The 18,095-nt window shown below is 41.9% G+C and overlaps 4 protein-coding genes across 4 annotated transcripts; all 4 read left to right on the top strand.

Annotated features, from left to right (window-relative positions):
* The first annotated feature begins 1,760 nt into the window (after positions 1-1,760).
* snrpa1 (small nuclear ribonucleoprotein polypeptide A') lies at positions 1,761-5,314 on the top strand. Its single transcript, XM_084476137.1, has 9 exons — positions 1,761-1,932; positions 2,043-2,190; positions 2,645-2,723; positions 2,896-2,942; positions 3,024-3,126; positions 3,682-3,761; positions 4,099-4,171; positions 4,289-4,382; positions 4,669-5,314. The coding sequence occupies exons 1-9, from the start codon at positions 1,851-1,853 to the stop codon at positions 4,896-4,898; spliced, it is 936 nt and encodes a 311-aa protein (XP_084332263.1). The 5' UTR covers positions 1,761-1,850; the 3' UTR covers positions 4,899-5,314.
* A 1,185-nt stretch (positions 5,315-6,499) lies between these two features.
* Positions 6,500-8,183, top strand: LOC311356387 (selenoprotein S-like). Its single transcript, XM_084476155.1, has 4 exons — positions 6,500-6,674; positions 7,265-7,396; positions 7,730-7,826; positions 7,937-8,183. Exons 1-4 carry the CDS (start codon positions 6,629-6,631, stop codon positions 7,971-7,973), a joined length of 312 nt encoding a protein of 103 aa, XP_084332281.1. The 5' UTR covers positions 6,500-6,628; the 3' UTR covers positions 7,974-8,183.
* A 724-nt stretch (positions 8,184-8,907) lies between these two features.
* On the top strand, positions 8,908-12,318 carry LOC311356290 (selenoprotein S-like). Its single transcript, XM_084476057.1, has 6 exons — positions 8,908-9,175; positions 9,830-9,961; positions 10,801-10,907; positions 11,014-11,100; positions 11,193-11,259; positions 11,548-12,318. Exons 1-6 carry the CDS (start codon positions 9,052-9,054, stop codon positions 11,625-11,627), a joined length of 597 nt encoding a protein of 198 aa, XP_084332183.1. The 5' UTR covers positions 8,908-9,051; the 3' UTR covers positions 11,628-12,318.
* Positions 12,319-13,566: 1,248 nt separating this feature from the next.
* On the top strand, positions 13,567-16,013 carry chsy1 (chondroitin sulfate synthase 1; the record flags this gene model as incomplete). Its single annotated transcript, XM_084476334.1, has 2 exons — positions 13,567-14,247; positions 15,443-16,013. Exons 1-2 carry the CDS (start codon positions 13,937-13,939, stop codon positions 16,011-16,013), a joined length of 882 nt encoding a protein of 293 aa, XP_084332460.1. The 5' UTR covers positions 13,567-13,936.
* Between the last annotated feature and the right edge of the window lie 2,082 nt (positions 16,014-18,095).

Here is an 18,095-nt window from a genome sequence, read left to right on the forward strand (position 1 = left end):
CAAGGTCAAAAATAAACCTGGGGTCTTGACAAACCAGCAAAATATATTTCTTGGCAATACTTTGTTTGAATCTCCTGGGCATTCTGGACATTTCTTGGAACAAAATATCAGTTGACACATGTAGGAAGGATAAATGTTAAGGGGATCAAATATGCAATTAATTTGGACATTTAATTTCCGGATCTGTCAAGTGGGAACAAACAATTCAGCTGTTCTGGTGAACAACCTAAAGTTCAAGTCTAGAAATAGCAGCAATTAGTTTAACTGAGCTTCATTCCTAACAGCTCAAACTTGTTTTTACACACTATCCCCTCCTAATTGGCTGGGAGCAGTTATCTTGCATGAACTTGAGGTTACAATTTTTTCCCACAATATTTGATAGTTTATAGAGTCTGTGTCCTCAGGGAAATTAGCATTAATGGACTAGCAAGGCCTTGAAAAAGCTATCTCTAAAATGACCTGCTATATATGTTGGTAAATAATGTAGCAACATAAAAATGAATTGCTGAACCCAACGTTTTATGTCCTAGTGAAATACATGGTATTACTCACTGAAAACAGCATCTCTCTGCTAGGAGGCCGAGGTGTTTCTCCCGAATAAGAATTTAAAATGTAAATCATGTTTAACTTATAATGTAACGGTCGTTGTGACATAGATGTGGCCGTATACCAAGGCTACCAGGGTGAACTGGATGAGCATTATAAAGAAACATGTACTCATGAAGGCTATTTGAAATGTCACACCTTCCTGGAAGGTTGGACCGCTGAAAGAGTCGTTTGTTGACAGACTCTGCAGAGGGCTATCTCAGGAACACTCGCCGTACTCCAATCAGATTCTTTGTTGCTTGAGAACAGATTGAGTTCCATTTCCCCCAGGTGAATCTTCAAAGCAGATCCCCTTTTTGAAGATAGCAGGAGGGGGGAGGCCTGGGGAAGCCTTCTGTTGTCGAGGTGGAATACTAAAGGCTGGCAGGGCATTTGATCACAGCAGTCTTGTGCTCTGCATGCGTGGGTACAGTTAAATCACTGGGTCTTTATCTCCCATTAAACACAGCAGCAACTCAGAGCTCGGTGGAAGAAGAGTCAAGAGCACTCAGCGGGGGGGGGGGGGGGGGCGTTTCAGAATAACAATATGTCTGTAGATCTGGAGGCCTTTAAGAGGTAATGGGTATAGTAGGCTACACATACACTATCTCACCATTAAAATAGCTATTGAGGGCTTCAAATCACCTCCAGGTTAACTGTCATTTGAAAAAATGTATATTGAAAATGTGTGCCTTTGAGCCATTCCACCAAACAATGGTAAGGTTCAGATATCCCATTTTTCCCCGAAGATAGGACACATTTATAAACATGAAAGCCATGGGCCCCAAGGAAATTGCAATGATTTTTTGCAACCAGATTCATCACTTCTAGACCACAAATGAATATGAGTCCATTAAAAAAAACATGAGAAGCAGCTCGGGTGCTGTCTCTCTCCTACGTACATTTAACGGTTAGACACTATCAACATATTAAATAGCAGGGCAAATGTTAAAGCAGAGATGGTAGGCCTATAAGCCTCTTAAATTGTACGCGCAAAAGTCGTTCCGAACACACCCCTCCAAAATATTAAATGTGTGTGGATGAATGTTGAGGTGTGTTAAAACTAATAGTCAATGAAATCAGTGCTACACGTTTCCCGCCTCAGATGCGTATCTCTCTGACCACTAGGGGGCAACACAGCGAATCACCAAGACTTTATTTCAGACCGACTTCCTTCCGGGCGGCAGCGTGTGGAAACCTGGAAGACGTTTAGTATAGAATCAAGCAACCGAACGCGGTTGAATAAAAAAAACTAAAATTTAAAGATGGTTAAGTTATCGGCAGAACTCATCGAGCAGGCGGCTCAGTACACGAACCCCGTGCGGGACCGGGAGCTGGACCTGAGAGGTGATCGCTGGCCTTCTGGCCCTAGCCCGGCTAGCTGCAGATGCTAACAGTGGCGCCGATCCGCTGTAACGTGAGTGGTCATTCAACACTAATATCTGTTCTTTTCGTAGGGTATAAGATCCCTGTCCTGGAAAACCTTGGAGCCACGCTTGACCAGTTCGACACAATCGACTTTTCCGACAATGAGGTCAGGAAACTGGACGGGTTCCCCCTCCTGAAGAGGCTCAAGACGCTGCTGCTGAACAACAACAGAATATGGTATGCTGCTGTTAAACTATAACCTACCATGCATTAAGACAATACGGTATGATGCTGTTAAAACTATAGCCTACCACGCATTAAGACAATACGGTATGGAGCTGTTAAAACTATAGCCTACCCATGCATTAAGACAATATGGTATGATGCAGTTAAACTACAGCCTACCATGCATTAAGACAATACGGTATGATGCTTTTAAACGAAAGCCTACAGTGTATTACACTATGGTATGCTGCAGAATCAGCTTGATCCTACCATGCATTACAACACAATATGGTAGGCTGCAAAGATCAGCTATAGCCTATATAGTTCAACACAATGTGGTACGCTGCAGAGATCAACTATAGCCTACCAAAATATGATATACTGTAGAGCTGAGCTGTAGACTACCATGTATTTATGCATTCAACATTGCTGAGTACATTGTTTGAATCTTTGACTTTCATTCTAGTCGCTTTGGTGAAAACCTTGAACACGCTTTGCCAAGTTTGACGGAACTGATTCTTACAAGCAACAACATTCAAGAACTGGTAGGTGTTTACTGTTTCCATCATAACATCAAGGCTGCATTGTTCATTTTGGTGTAATATGCTTATGTTATGGGAGTACATTTAATTGTAACCATCATTTGATAATTGTTTTGAGGACTAAAACTGTAACCTATTTTTATACCTAATTGAACCATTTGTTGATTTACTTCAGGGTGACTTGGACCCACTGGCTACTGTCAAGACTTTGACTCTCCTCAGGTATGTGTGACCCTACATCTTCTTGTTGACCACTGTTTGGTTGCTTTGTGCACAGCCTTATTTCCATGTACTTATTTACAGTCTGCTGAGGAATCCTGTTACGAACAAGAAGCACTACAGGCTCTATGTCATCAGCAAAATCCCACAAATCAGAGTGCTTGATTTCCAGAAAGTGAAGCTGAAGGTAAGTGATGGCCATGGCGTATGATTTTTAGGCATTAAAGACACTTTAAGCATTAAAAACTGTGTTTAAGACACTTATGGCAGTGTCTTAAATGCTGAATACAATAACATTTACAAACTCTGAATGTTTGAAGCATAAAGGAAAATGCTACTAGTTTTATGTATATACATGGCTATCAGTGATATTGAATTGATGAGGTCATATTATCAATGATAATTAACTACGAGTAATGGCAATTATTTTGTAATAGATTCTAGGCAGTATCAAATTGATTGTCAGTGCCAGCTGCACTATTTCCCACAATGTTTGCCGTTTTTACATTGTGAGACTGCTACAATGGTCTTTATTGACACCTTTTCCACCTGAACCAAGGCCTTTTGGTTCCATGCAGGTTTGTGTTGGTTTTTGAGATTGAGATTATTGCATTCATTTGATGTGATGTGAGAATAACCCTACGTGTCATCAACCCTTCTTGTCTTTTACCCTTCCAGGTGTGAATGTCTGCTGTGTTCATTTGTAAAGCCTTTCATGTAACTTGTTGACATATCGCCATAGGAACGACAAGAAGCAGAGAAAATGTTCAAGGGCAAACGTGGTGCCCAGCTTGCAAAGGATATTGCCAAGCGCACGAGAACGTAAGATGAAGTCACCGCGAGACAGCAGCTCCTAGCAATCACTGGATTCTGACTGGGCTGTGGGGATGGTGCAACCATAAAATTCCAACGTAGTGCCACCGTTAACCTCACATGGAGAATAACGTATAGAATTGGTGTGGGAAATTGGGTCTATCCACATTTTATTTTTCCGAATCCAAAGTCACAACGGTGTTGCTTAGGACTGCTGTCTTGTGACGTTCCCTATTGTATTTGTATCAGATGTTATGACTCAGGAAAAGATACTACACTGGTTTAGCGAAAGAGAAGCACCTGGTGATGCTTTTCCGTGCTAACTGGCGTGATCGTATGTTTTCAGGTTCACCCCCGGAGCAGCGGTGCAGACTGAAAAGAAAGCGGGGCCATCCCAGGCCGACGTGGAAGCCATCAAGGTACGCGGGATGTCTTTTTGAATCCAAGATTTAAAGGCGTGCAATTCCACATGTGAATGCTACATCTGCCCTTTTTTTGTATTGTTTATCGTGCAAACTGAATGAATTGTATTTCAGAATGCGATTGCCAATGCCTCGTCTCTGGCGGAGGTGGAGAGGCTGAAGGGGATGCTGCAGGCAGGTCAGATCCCAGGAAGAGATCTTCGACAAGGTAAGACAGAATCGCAGTGCTTTCCTCTACCGCTAGATTTATAGATTTTTGAGTGTTTGTGCCTTGGACCTATATGTTGCACAGGACCCATGCAACTATCGTGGTATGTTCACTCTCTCTGCAACCACAACGCATCCACATTTGCCTTTTTTCTGCGTAGATTGAAGATAGGGTTTTAAAATGATTTTCCCGTCAATCCTTTAATCTCACGTCCTGCTGACCCTGTGAACTGTTTACTCACTGTATAATTGAAATGTCCATTTGTGTGACATTCATTTTCTTATAGGCGCAGAAGAGGTGGTTGAAGAAGAAGAAGAGGAGGAGGAGGAGGAGCAGCAGGAGGAAGAGGAGAGTGATGTTGTGCAAACGGTAGTCGAACAGCCCATGGACGACGGGGGGGAGGAGAACATGGATGGCGAAGCTGAAGAAGAAGAAGAGGAAGAGGAGAAGGCTAAAGGCGAGGAAGAGGAAGAAGATGACGGCATGGATGAGGATCCACCAGTAAATGGCTCTTGAGCGTCCTAATAACTTTTTTTTTAATTTTTTTTATATATTTCTGTTGAACCAACATGCAATGATGTCAATAAAGTTAGTTTTTTTGTTAAATTTGTGTCTGTGTCAGACTGTAAGATCAACAAATGCCAATTAAAACATGCAGCTGAATTGAGCACATCCTTTTATTGTAATTCTTAAAGCATACTTTTTCTAAGCAAATAAGTCTTTATTTGATGGCCGAAACATTCCGTATTCATGAACATGTGTATGTAATTGAAGTTTTCTTGAATTTGAAGTTTGTGTGGCTGGTTTAAGCAGCCTGTTGCACATTGAGGAATTTAACGTGCACAGATTAAACCAGCTATCAACATATACACTCGGAGAGAGATCTCCTGCATTGGAACAAGCAGCACCAGCCCATGTGTCTACAAACTACAATAAACTTTCAACACCACCACCCTGCGTCCTTGTGTTTGGAGGAGCCCAGGAAAAGTCAGAGGTGGCATGTAACATGGACATGGCTACAACTACAGTATATTTGCAATAATTATACATGTTATAGGTCAATGCTAGTGAGTTCTACACAAATCAATTCTTAGGTTTGAGTCGAAAGCCATGTGCTTGTTAAATCCTTGGAAAGTAGACATGGTATTTCAAAATCTGGAAGATTTGTCTGACTATTTTAACTTATTTTACATTTAAATACACTAGTGATGTGGGTTTGTTAAACAGTTATATAGTTGTGTAATTAAAATCAACATAAATGGGCGTTTCTAAAATGCTGCATAGTTTTGGTGTTTTTGCACCAACTAGTGGCAAACAAAACGTAAGTCACTTGAAGAGCATCTTTCGCCTTAAAAAATAAACTCCTGCTTCGAATCAAGTATGCATCGTTAGAATAATATCAATATAACACTTTTATGTATTAAGTCATTAAATAAGATCATAATAAATTCATAATATAGATTTATGTGAAGTACATTATCTGTTCATATAATATTTTTTAATGCGCACTTTCAAAATATGCGCGCTAACCACGTCGAGTCAAACATGGCCGCCACCGAATTCCACAAAAAAGCCTAACCACACAACTTAATTCCTTATGTTTGAAGGGTTAGCTGAAGAGATAGAGAGAGAGAGAGAGAGAGAGAGAGAGAGAGAGAGAGAGAGAGAGAGAGAGAGAGAGAGAGAGAGAGAGATATAATATTATAGTATAATATTTGATATGTACATATATATTTTGTATTTAACGTTTTATTCTTATTATATTATATGTTACACTATATACCTGACATTTTTACCTTTTTATTTTATTTTCTAACCCTTTTTATTTTATTGTTCACCTGCTTTGGCAATGCAAATGTATATTTATCATGCCAATAAAGCTTTTTTGAATTGAATTGAATTGAATTGAATTGAGAGAGAGAGAGAGAGAGAGAGAGAGAGAGAGAGAGAGAGAGAGAGAGAGAGAGAGAGAGAGTGTGTGTGTGTGTGTGTGTGTGTGTGTGTGTGTGTGTGTGTGTGTGTGTGTGTGTGTGTGTGTGTGTGTGTGTGTGTGTGTGTGTGAGGGGTCGTCCCACCCTCGACCATTTTTTTAAGTGGAATCGAAAGTGAAGCGGGAAGCGGGATCGGCGAATGTGGGGCTGCAAAAATAGACAGATTGTAGACTGTAAATAGACAGCACCGATCCATTTCGTTCGTTCCGGTAGTGAAAACCAGGACATCATTATTCATCCATCATCAATTTCAAAATGAGCTCCCTGAGAAACCAGGACCTGGGCTTCTTGAGGCAGACTGGTGTGTATCTGACAGTAAAGTACAGGGATAGACCGACACACACGTGCTTGAATGCGTTAACACAAGTGTATTTAACCAGAGACACTATAGAAGGATTGATTTAACGTCGTATTAACCCAGGGTGTGTGTCATAACGTTACTTTTGTGGCCTGATGTGCTGACGTACCTCTGTTAGCGTTACTTTTACAACATCAAACATGGCGGCCTTCATCATTAATTGGAGTTGTTATAAAAGTGTTTGTTTTCGTTTTAACACATCGTTTGATGTGTAATAATGGAATGTGTTTATGTTTTGTATTTCACTCTGATTATAGCTATGTGGAATTTAATGTAGGCCTACTTTACCTATTAAACTAGCCAGCCTGTGTTCGTTCCCCTCTTATTCACGTGTTTTCTAAGTAAGCAAAAATGACTGAGGCATATATTCTGGTTGTATTCAGCAATGAGACACAATATGTCGATCTTCCTTCGGGCATCCTCGCCTCCCCCGAGTTAATTTAACAGTGTGAACGCAATGACGTCGGAATCTCCGGGTTGACACCTTTATATGTTTTACCATTGTTTAAGAGGACTATTTTCCTCTCTTACAGCTGAAGAGTACTTCGGTAAGTATGGGTGGTACCTGCTCTTCCTGACGGTCTGTGTCATCGTGCTGATCGACTACCTGATGAAGAAGAGAGCCAGCCAGGTCAACAAGCGCTCCTCTAATGAAGTGGCACAAGGTAATCAATTTGAAGTGCCCTGTTAAACAATTATAGTAATAGATGGACATAATTTTGTAAATTAACTTATAGTCTCTTGTTAATAAGACTGGAGTCACTCATCTGAGAGAAATTACCAACAACTGTAAACTATATAATCCAATGTTTGAGAAGGAAAAACATTACATTTATTGTTGGAGAAAATCCAAAATCCGGTCCTCTTTGGATGCTTTGTTATTGATAAATTTAATTTGTGTAGTTGTGATGTCATTCTTAAACACACATGTTGATCAGTAATACAGGTCATTGTATAGTTAGGTTGAATTCACCACATAAGGCTTTTCCTGCGTGAAGATCCAGCTCTGATCATGAGAAGGCAAGAGGCCGTGGAAGCTTCCAGGAGAAGACAACAGGGGGACCTCAATGCCAATGCCGCAGAATACAAAGAGAGGTAAATAGCCTCAAAGAATATAATGTCAACGACACAATTGTAAAGTGTAGGAAAGGGTTAGTTTTGAATTTTTTTTGGATTAATCGTGTGGTCTTTGATTTCCTGAACAGCTGGAGGAAGAGAAAAGGAAGCAGAAAATTGGAATAGAAGAGGAAGACGGCATGGATGAGGATCCACCAATAAATGGCCCTTGAGCGTCTTTATAACTGTTTTTGTTTTTTATATTTTTTATTTTTTTAATATATTTCTGTTGAACCAACACGCAATGATGTCAATAAAGTTATTTTTTTTGTTAAATTTGTGTCTGTCAGACTGTAAGATCCACAAATGCCAATTAAAACATGCAGCTGAATTGAGTACATCCTTTTATTGTAATTCTTAAAGCATACTTTTTCTAAGCAAATAAGTGTCTTTATTTGATGGCCGAAACATTCCGTCATGTGTATGTAGTTCAAGTCATTGAGAAGTTATCTTGAATTTAAAATTCTTAAAATGCTGTTGGAGTGTGTGGATAATGACTAGTTTAAGCAGCTTGTTGCAACCTGTTGCACATTGAGGAATTAATGTGCACAGGTTAAACCAGCTATCAACATACACACTCAAACTAAACTTTACAATAAACAGTATTGAGTCGAAAGCCATGCACTTGTTATATTCTTGGAGGAAATTAGACATGGTATTTCAAAATCTGGAAGATTAGTCAAATATGACATTTAAACTGCTTTTACATTTAAATTCACTAGTGCTGTGGGTTTGTTAAACAGTTATATCGTGTAATTAAAATCAACATAAATGGGCGTTTCTAAAGTGCTGCACAGTTTTGGTGTTTTTGCACCAGCTAGTGGCAAACTAATTGTAAGACACTTGAAGAGCCTCTTTCGCCTTAAAAAATAACTGTCCTGCATTGAATCAAGTATGCATCGTTAGAATAATATCCAAATAACACTTTGATGTATTAAGTCATTAAATAAGCTCATCATAAATACATAATAAAGATGTATGTGTAGTGAAGTACATGATCTGGTTATGTAAGGTTTTTTAAAGCGCACTTTTAGAATATGCGCGACAGACTCCTCCACGTCACCTCTGCGTCGTCAACCACGTCGAGACAAACATGGCCGCCACCAACCCAAAGATGCGGAGGTAAATAGACAGCACCGATCCCTTTCGTTCGTTTTGGTGGTGAAAATCAGGACGACATTATTCATCCATCATACATTTCAAAATGGGAACAGAAATGGACGACGTGCAGATCATCGATGTGAACGAGGACGGCGAGGAGGAGGTGGCGCCTGTGGTCCACAGGAGCTCCCTGGGAAACCAGGACCTGGGCTTCATGAGGCAGACTGGTGTGTATCTGACAGTAAAGTACAGGGATGGACCGACACACACTGCTTGAATGCGCTAACACAAGTGTATTTAACGTTGTATTAACCCAGGGTGTGTGTCATAACGTTACTTCTGGGGCCTGATGTGCTGGCGTTCATTAATTATTGTCTCGTCATCATTGATCCGGGGGTTGGCGTCCTGTGTTTGGTGGGACTTGTACTGGGTTCGGGAACACTCGGAACCCGGAAAAACCGACCGAGTCCGACTGGGTTAAAACGAGTTCCAGGAGCGAAAATCACTTGTAGCGTTTACCTCTGTTAGCGTTACTTTTACAACATCAAACATGGCGGCCTTCATCGTTAATGGGAGTTGTTAGAAGTGTTTGTTTACGTTTTAATATATCCTAAATAGAAACAAATGCTGATACATATATTCTGGTTGTATTCAGCAATGAGACACAATATGCCGATCTTCCTTCGGCATCTTCGCCTCCCCCGAGTTAACTTAACATTGTGAACGCAATAATGTCGTCGGAATCTCCGGGTTGACGCCTCGTACATCCGGGTTTTCTAGACTCTGGTGTATGCTGTGTTAATGTTTTGTCATTTTGGCTCGGCGCTAAACTTTGTATGTTTGGCCATTGTTTGAGCGGTCTATTTTGCTCTGTCCTGCAGCTGAGGAGTTTCTGGGAGAGTATGGGTGGTACATGCTCTTCCTGACGGTCTGTGTCATCGTGCTGATCCAGTACCTGAGTAAGAAGAGAGCCAGCCAGGTCAACAAGCGCTCCTCTAATGAAACGGCACAAGGTAAGTCTCAATTTTAAGTGCCCTGTTAACCAATTATAGCTATAGATGGACATAATATTGTAAATTAACTTCTCTTGTCTCTTGTTAAAAAGACTTTGAACTCACTCATCTTCTCTAAGATATATTAGGCTACCATATACCACATATTGCATAAACAATATAAATTAATTAATTCTTAAGCCCATTTTTTGAGAAGGAAAAACATTAAGTTTATTGTTGGGAACAAATCTAATTCTGGTCCTCTTTGGATGTATTTGTTATTGATCACTTTAATTAGTGTAGTTGTGATGTCATTAGCTTCTTGAACACACAGGTGTTGATCAGCAATAGGGTGGGAATCTCTTGGCACCTCACGATTCGATTCTGATTCAGAGGTCAACAATTCGATTCTAAAACGATTATCAATGCATCTCGATGCAACAATTTTTTTTATGTACATTTCCATGCAGGATTTTCAAAAAAATATATATACACATCTGAGTTTGCTACTCAGAATTTGCTAATCACTTCCTACGTGTGTGATGATCATTAAAGACAATCAACAGATGAATTACCTTATCTAATATTTATATATATATATTTATTTATATATTTAAAAAGAAATTAATAATCTGAATGTTATATATATATATATAAAATTCAGATTATTAATTTCTTTAATAATAATTTCTTTATATATAATTCTGATTATTAATTTATTTTTAAATTGAGATAGAATCGTTCTAGAGAGAATCGCGATGCATCGAAGAATCAATTATTTTTCACACCCCTAAGCAATACAGGTCATTGTGTAGTTTTACAAAGTTGAATTCACCACGTAAGGCTTTTCCCATGTCAAGATCCAGCTCTGATCGTGAGAAGGCAAGAGGCCCTGGAAGCCTCCAGGAGAAGACTGCAGGAGGACCTCGATGCCAAAGCCGCAGAATACAAAGAGAAGCAGAAAAAGGTAAATGGCCTCAAATAATATGTCAACGACACAATTGTAAAGTGTAGGGCAAATCTGTTTTGAAGTTTTATTGGATTAATCGTGTGGTATTTTGTTTCCCGAACAGCTGGAGGAAGAGAAAAGGAAGCAGAAAATTGAAATATGGGAAAGCATGCAAGAGGGAAAGAGCTACAAAGCCAAGAATTCTTGCCAGGTAACGGTCAGTTGTTGGTTAGGATTCTTTGTAAACCTCTGAAAAAAGGGACCCTGTCTCATTAGCCTGTCTCTGCCCTTGTGTGTCCGTAGGCAGAGGAGGCCAGCTCATCGTCCGCTGTCCTGAAACCCAAGAGTGACAAAAAGCTACGAGGCTCAGGTTTGTAGCATTCTGCATGTTCATACAAGACACAGCACACTACTTAGACCTGCCCTAAAATTGGCCTGGAAACCTTTGCCACTTCCCTGGAAATAATTTGCCCCCCAAAAAAGGATAACAGCAAACAAAAGAAATGGCATCACTGATCCTGATTGATATGGGTGATTCAGTACTGGAACTTTCCAATGGCTTTCAGCTCACCCTTGGTTAATAATTACAACACATTGTCAATCAAAGTGGGTCATTCTCTCCTACTAAGCCTGTGTTCCGCTGTGGGTCCCTGTGCAGGTTACAACCCCCTGGCTGGAGACGGAGGTGCGTCTGTTAGCTGGAGACCAGGGAGGAGGGGACCGTCATCGGGTGGATGAGGTTAAAGGAGGTCGGAGAGCCAGGATCCTCTTTGAGCCTGTAACCTCTGACCTTCCTTTTCACACGTCAACACGCTGAAAAGAAGCTGCCATCTTGCTGTGGGCCTTCGCAGTTACCAATTAGAGAATGACTTTATTTTTGTATTTACCCTTGCTCTCTAAAACATGATTGATGTAGTTGCTTTCCTTAAACCGCTGGGTTGAACTATTGGCCAAATGCCAGTATCCAAACAAAGCACACCTTTTTTGTGTGTGCTAAAATTTTTAGCACACAAGCGAGAACATTCAAGTCACTTTTTTTATTGAAAATTAAAATTGTCCTGTTGGGTAACTGTGTTGGCCCCGTAGGGTTCCATGCTTCTAATGATGTCATTCCTTTAAATGGTTAAACTAGCCAATGGGTTTGACTGATGAGTTTCAGAGTTGGCATGTTTTCTTTCCTTTATGATTATTTCCCCCTTCAATAAGTTTGCATACTGCCCTTGCTTTAAGTCTTGATGTTACTGTTACTGCCGCATTGCTATTTTAGAAACTGGCCATTCTTATCACTTTCAAGAGATGAAACGCCACTGGTTTTACAGCGTTACTGTATCATAGAGATCCACTGTCTAGGGGTAAGAATTCAATGCTTACGCACCAAATTAAAATAAAGACATAATTAACAAACTCAACAAGCTCCTTCTCAAAATATTTTTCCACTGACAATTTCTGATTCATTAAAGCTGGTAGCATACAAATCATGGTCATCTTTGATTATGGTTTGAATGTGTCAGGTCAATGTTGATCTACTACTTTATAAAAAAAGTTTTGGCAAGTTGTCTTGAATGTTAAGCACTGAGTCAGATACCTGCATACTTTCTTAAGTGACTTTGCGAGAGCCAATAATTATTGTTCCTGTACCAACAAGCATTGAGTTGAGCCATTGTATATTATTTGTATCACTTTTGTTCAAACGTCATCAACTAAATTACCATCCAAAAATAATAACTTGCCTCCAGGTGTTGCAGAATACAGCTTAAAGAGGTGTAACCATAGCAACGGCCCACCTCTTATTATTGGTGAAATAAGAGTATTATTTTTTAGTATTATAAGAGTAGTATTTTTTTTCTCTATACAGTAATCATTTCACATAATTGCCCTTCTGTTCAATCACTTTAAAATATCTTACTTGCAAACGATACATAATTCAGTTCAGCCACCATTTGAAAGTCTTCATTGTGCAAGACGATAATGACCCTAACCCAAACTAATAGTTAATTTTTCCTCATATCATTGCAATCCATAATTTTAAACCTGTCATGAACAGTGGTTACTGGGGAAAACAAAACAAAACAAAAGGTTGAGGGGATTAATCAAGTTAATTACATCTATGTGCCACTTGACAGAATCCCCATATACCAGCGGTGGGTGGATGAATTATTTTTCATTGGGGGCAGCATAAGAAATTCTGAATGGCTTTGAGGACCGAGGAAATTCTGTAATGTCTTAACCATTAGATTGGATTATATAAATAAATTGCTGTAACTATTAAGCATTTGTAATGAAAGGTCACTACAAATGAATGTGAATAAAATAATTTAATTGTATTCCTTATGTGCATGTTCAGTTTACAAATAACTATATTATTTTAAACCTATCTATCTGCATTGAACTTGAACAGGTGTATTGAAGTGCGTCCACATTTGATAATATAGCCCTTACAACCCACACATAAAAAAGATGTACAGTATATGTTTCGGTCTATCGTTGGTGAAAGCGACTGACCGCTTGGGGGCGCTCTAGACTGGCAGTAACGTCATCTGCCCTGTGCGAGTGCGTCAAAACGGGAGGTTGGCTCGAGCGCTGCATAGCCACTCACAGCCCGTCTACGGCGATTCGGTGGGCTCAAACGCGCCGTAAAGCTTCGTTCCTACTCGTCGATCTCGCCAGTTGGAAAAAAATCTCACAATGGCGAGATAACGGAGCAAAATGGGGACACTATCCATTTCCAAGAAACTATAATATCCGTCCATGTCGCCAGAAGTGCCAACGACGAGCGGTGACATGCTGCTTTAGACACTTGGGAGCCGAGCAGAAGTGTCGAGGCGGCTGCTTTATGGAGACTGCTGTGATGCTACGTAGGCAACTAGGACGACGAGACCACAGCAGCGGGCAGGGGGACATGCTCTTCTCCTTTTTATCATGAGAAAGTGTCCAACTAGTGTCCCGGAGGCTACTACGAACTAACCGACACGGGTTTTGAAGAGCGCGGCTGTCGATGAGACAGTGTGAATAAGCGGCGAGCCAGAGTTGGGTCAAGTTTTGGGGGAATGGCAGGTCGAAGCCGGAGAGCATGGTTTAGTGTTCTCCTGGGGCTGGTGGTCGGGTTCACTCTGGCTTCCAGACTCATTCTGCCCAAGGCGTCGGAGTTGAAGAAAGCCGGCCAGAAGCGCAAAGCGAGCCCCGCCGGCTGCGGGTTAAACGGGGGTCTCAGGAAGGAGTACAGCGGGGTGTTATGGGCACCCCAAGATAACGTTGCACCGGTGACCCAGAACCCCGGCTCCCGGTCCAGTCATTTTCTATTCGTCGGTGTCATGACCGCCCAGAAGTACCTGAATAACCGAGCCGTGGCGGCTCATAGGTATGTTGTTCCTCCTCCACGATGAAGAAAATGTGTTGGTTTTCCCTTTCTGTAGATCCGCCGCCGTCCACTCCCACCCTGGTCTGGGTTTTTGTACACGTCAGATATGTTTCCTCCATTCCTTTCGTTATATAGGTTACAACCTGTGTCTACTGCACAGGGTTCCCCCCCCCCCCGGATCTGCGTTTCTTGGGGGGAGAATCAGTCGGTGACCGTGCATGGATTGCAACATGGCATGGAGGTGAAACCTCTAGCCCGGCCCGTTACAACACGTACAGGCGGCTGTGTGGGCGCGTTTCACCGGGCTAGACGCTGCAGACACACGTTCATATACACCCATATGGGAACACAGAACCTTGTACGCTTCTGGCTGTGTTTTTAAGAAAGTAGGATTTCTTTGTTTCTTTAGTAGCCATAACGGATCACCAGGGGCTTCTTTATCATGCGTGTTATTGTGTGTCTGGGCATATAAGCCGTCGCCCTCGACACATAGGCTCGTATTGTCTGGAGGAAAATACATTTGTCTTAATCGATTGTGTAATTGTTCAAGCGAATTGACGTCTTACCCTGTCTTACTCATTTGCCATGCCAGTTGCTGCATGTGTCAACCCTTTTGTTGGGTCATTGTGAATCGAAGGGTGGTCTGTGTAGAGTAAATTCTGTCAGTGCCATTATCTATTGATATTTCAAAGCAGGTATCCTAATGCCGTTTTTCCCCTCACACAAATCTATATTCTATACATAGATGGTATACATCATGGATGGTATACATAGCATAATTATTCTTTAATAATGTATACAAATAAAAGAAAGTCAGCTGTTAGTTTCCAGTTTAAATCAGCATGGGAACACAACACAGCAGAACACAACGTGTCCATGAGTGATTTACCTCTTTGGTTTTGAGATGTTTTCCGATTTGAGATTTATTGTCTCTAAATAAATAATGTATTTGGCCTCCCAGGTTATAGCATCTCAATAACAGCCGTTTTAAAGGTTGAATGTCCCTAAATATTGTATGTGCGTCTGTTATGAAACCATACCTGGCTACTAATGTAGTAATGGCAGGTTTAACGTGTGTGTGTGTGTGTGTGTGTGTGTGTGTGTGTGTGTGTGTGTGTGTGTGTGTGTGTGTGTGTGTGTGTGTGTGTGTGTGTGTGTGTGTGTGTGTGTGTGTGTGTGTGTGTGCGTGTCTCAGAACGTGGGCACAGTCCATCCCTGGCCGCGTGGAGTTCTTCTCGAGCGAGGGCTCCGACACCTCCATCCCCATACCCATTGTGGCCCTGAGGAACGTGGACGACTCCTACCCCCCGCAGAAGAAGTCCTTCATGATGCTCAAGTACATGCACGACCACTACCTGGACAAGTACGAGTGGTTCATGCGTGCGGACGATGACGTCTACATCAAGAGTGAGCGGCTGGAGGGCTTCCTCCGGAGCCTCAACAGCAGCGAGGCCATCTTCCTGGGCCAGACGGGCATGGGGGCCCGGGACGAGCTGGGCAAGCTGGCCCTGGAGCCTGGGGAGAACTTCTGCATGGGGGGGCCCGGAGTGATCATGAGCCGCGAGGTTTTACGGAGGATGGTGCCCCACATCCGGGAGTGCCTGCAGGAGATGTACACCACGCACGAGGACGTGGAGGTGGGCCGCTGCGTGCGCAGGTTCGCCGGCGTGCAGTGCGTCTGGTCCTATGAGGTAAGCCCTGTTCGCCAGGACCGTGTGCTTTACGAGGACCCCGCGGAAGGTTCAGGCGGGAGTCATTACACATGATCAGAGACCTCTCTGTAGTCTCATCGTCATCGTTACTTCAGGGTTGAACCTTCTGAGTATTGTTTCTGATGGCAAAGTTAGACATCTTATGTGATGTACTTGTGAGCACCATTTGTGGAGGGAAAGTAGTATAATAAATGGTGTGTTTATGGTCAGTTCTTTGTGCATGCTCATGTGAGCACCGCTACGTGCAAGATACATTAGTCCTTAAAGCACTGGTTGTTCCTTCTTGAGGGGAACTTGAATCTAAAGAAAGATGCCTCTTTTAGCAGCCGGTATGTTTTTACTAATAGCCCTTTTTCTACCTGTTGCTGTTGTTGTAGTGCAGCGTAGCAATCCCCGAACAAGTCTACTCTGTCCTGCCTTCGCTGTGACGTTTAACATGACACTTTTAATTTTGTTTAGTCAGCAACACGCATAGCTATGTCATTTTCCACCAAGTAGCAAGGACACTTAATCATCAACACATAAACCCCTTTTTTCACAGGGATATAGCCCTACTACTAACATAAGGTTTTCCACTCAAGTCAAATGAAATCAGGCCTGTAATGTCAGGCCCGAGTGTAAATGGAATAAACCATCATCTTCGTGGTTCAAAGGCTGCAGCTAATCGGCTTTGGGCTGCTGGAATGAGAGAGAACTGGCACCTCTACTGCCTCTCCAAGGAGCTGGCTCACTTCCACCTTTCATGCCTATATCCCCAGATCACTCTTTAACTAGCGGTTTGTGCTAGGTTGGAATCCCGCCCTGGGAGCGAGGTGAGGTCTCTAGACAAAGTTAAAACGGCACTTCACTTAATGTGCTTAAGACTGGAACCTGCATTGCTTGTAGGATGCAGAATAGTTAGATGACTTCATGAGCCCTTGACATTTTTTTCACTCTATTGTTAATTAAACACTTAACCGTGACTCTTCATTATAGGTTCTGCTTTAGCGTGCATTTTATTTGAAGTTCTTCTCCACGCCAATATTGCCCGAGGCATGTCCGTACTCGACCTTGCCATATACTTTAGCCATCTCTTCTGGCTTTTCTCCTCTGGGAATGCAAGCCTAATATGCAGAATAATGTAAGACTGTCAAGCACGCCAATCCAAGATTGTCAAATGATCCCTGTGATTGGTATAATGGTCCCTTGGCATTTGTGATAATTGTACCTGCAGAGAGACATGTGGGCAGACTATGGAGGGATGGCTCAGAGACGTTGAAAACGATTCCCATTAAAACAGAGGAGGACTAAACTTATATCATGGAGGACACCAAGATCATGTCTGGTGCTCCGTTATAATGTAATGGCAATTAATTGACCTAATTAAGATGAAAACAAGCATACCACGGCCTACTTTCCACTCCTATAGAGTCTCTTTGTCCATATAATATTTTCCCCCAGGTCGCGTGAGTGAATATCATATATGAAGCTAGAATAACAGAGTGGCCCCATTAAAGCAGAAATCAGGCTGAACCCTAATAACCATATTGCTTCTGTGGGGGCTTCTTGACTTAATGCTGGACTGAAATAATTCAAAATCTCTCCACCGCAACTGAATCAGAAAATGATCGGGCAGAAAAAAGCTGCTCATGCTCCCCGTAGCATGTGCTGGGCCTATCTGAGCCAGTTGCTATGGTAGCGGAGTCTCTGTAGCTGTGGTTGGGTTGTGACGATGGAGGGCTTTTGAAAACCCTCTTACCATTTGAGAAATGTTCTGCTCTCCAGCACAACAGGGAGGAGGAGGAGGAGGAGATTGGCTTAAAGATGTGCTGCGCTGAGCTCTGTAGTATCTCTCACCGCTCGGCTTCATCCACACCCCCTTGGAAGCCAAGCCAAGCGGTCTCGACCTCTCTAAGGCCGGACACTTGGTTAGAGTGAAAATAAAAAATTCCAAATATCATATTGTATTGTGGAGACATTGTTGATATTTGTATTATTAATGAATACAATGTAATTGTAAACATTGCATTATAAATTGATGCTGGTGCTTTTATACTGTGGCGGAAGTATTGAGTCAACCAAATAAATACTAGTGTTGAAACTTCTCTCTTTGTGGTCGGCCCACGTAGCCTATATGAGGCATGCCTGTTCATGCTC

The sequence above is a fragment of the Micromesistius poutassou genome (genome assembly GCF_964030765.1).
Source record: "Micromesistius poutassou genome assembly, chromosome: 12".
Lineage (NCBI taxonomy): Eukaryota > Metazoa > Chordata > Actinopteri > Gadiformes > Gadidae > Micromesistius > Micromesistius poutassou.

Excerpts from the sequence above, each read along its gene's own strand:
- snrpa1 (XM_084476137.1), top strand. The coding sequence starts at position 1,851 with ATGGTTAAGTTATCGGCAGAACTCATCGAGCAGGCGGCTCAGTACACG. Across the intron at positions 2,191-2,644 it reads CTGAACAACAACAGAATATG|TCGCTTTGGTGAAAACCTTG; the intron begins GTATGCTGCTGT and ends CTTTCATTCTAG. Across the intron at positions 2,724-2,895 it reads GCAACAACATTCAAGAACTG|GGTGACTTGGACCCACTGGC; the intron begins GTAGGTGTTTAC and ends GATTTACTTCAG.
- LOC311356387 (XM_084476155.1), top strand. The coding sequence starts at position 6,629 with ATGAGCTCCCTGAGAAACCAGGACCTGGGCTTCTTGAGGCAGACTG. Across the intron at positions 7,397-7,729 it reads CTCTAATGAAGTGGCACAAG|ATCCAGCTCTGATCATGAGA; the intron begins GTAATCAATTTG and ends TCCTGCGTGAAG. Across the intron at positions 7,827-7,936 it reads GCCGCAGAATACAAAGAGAG|CTGGAGGAAGAGAAAAGGAA; the intron begins GTAAATAGCCTC and ends TTTCCTGAACAG.
- LOC311356290 (XM_084476057.1), top strand. The coding sequence starts at position 9,052 with ATGGGAACAGAAATGGACGACGTGCAGATCATCGATGTGAACGAGGAC. Across the intron at positions 9,176-9,829 it reads GGGCTTCATGAGGCAGACTG|CTGAGGAGTTTCTGGGAGAG; the intron begins GTGTGTATCTGA and ends TCTGTCCTGCAG. Across the intron at positions 9,962-10,800 it reads CTCTAATGAAACGGCACAAG|ATCCAGCTCTGATCGTGAGA; the intron begins GTAAGTCTCAAT and ends TCCCATGTCAAG.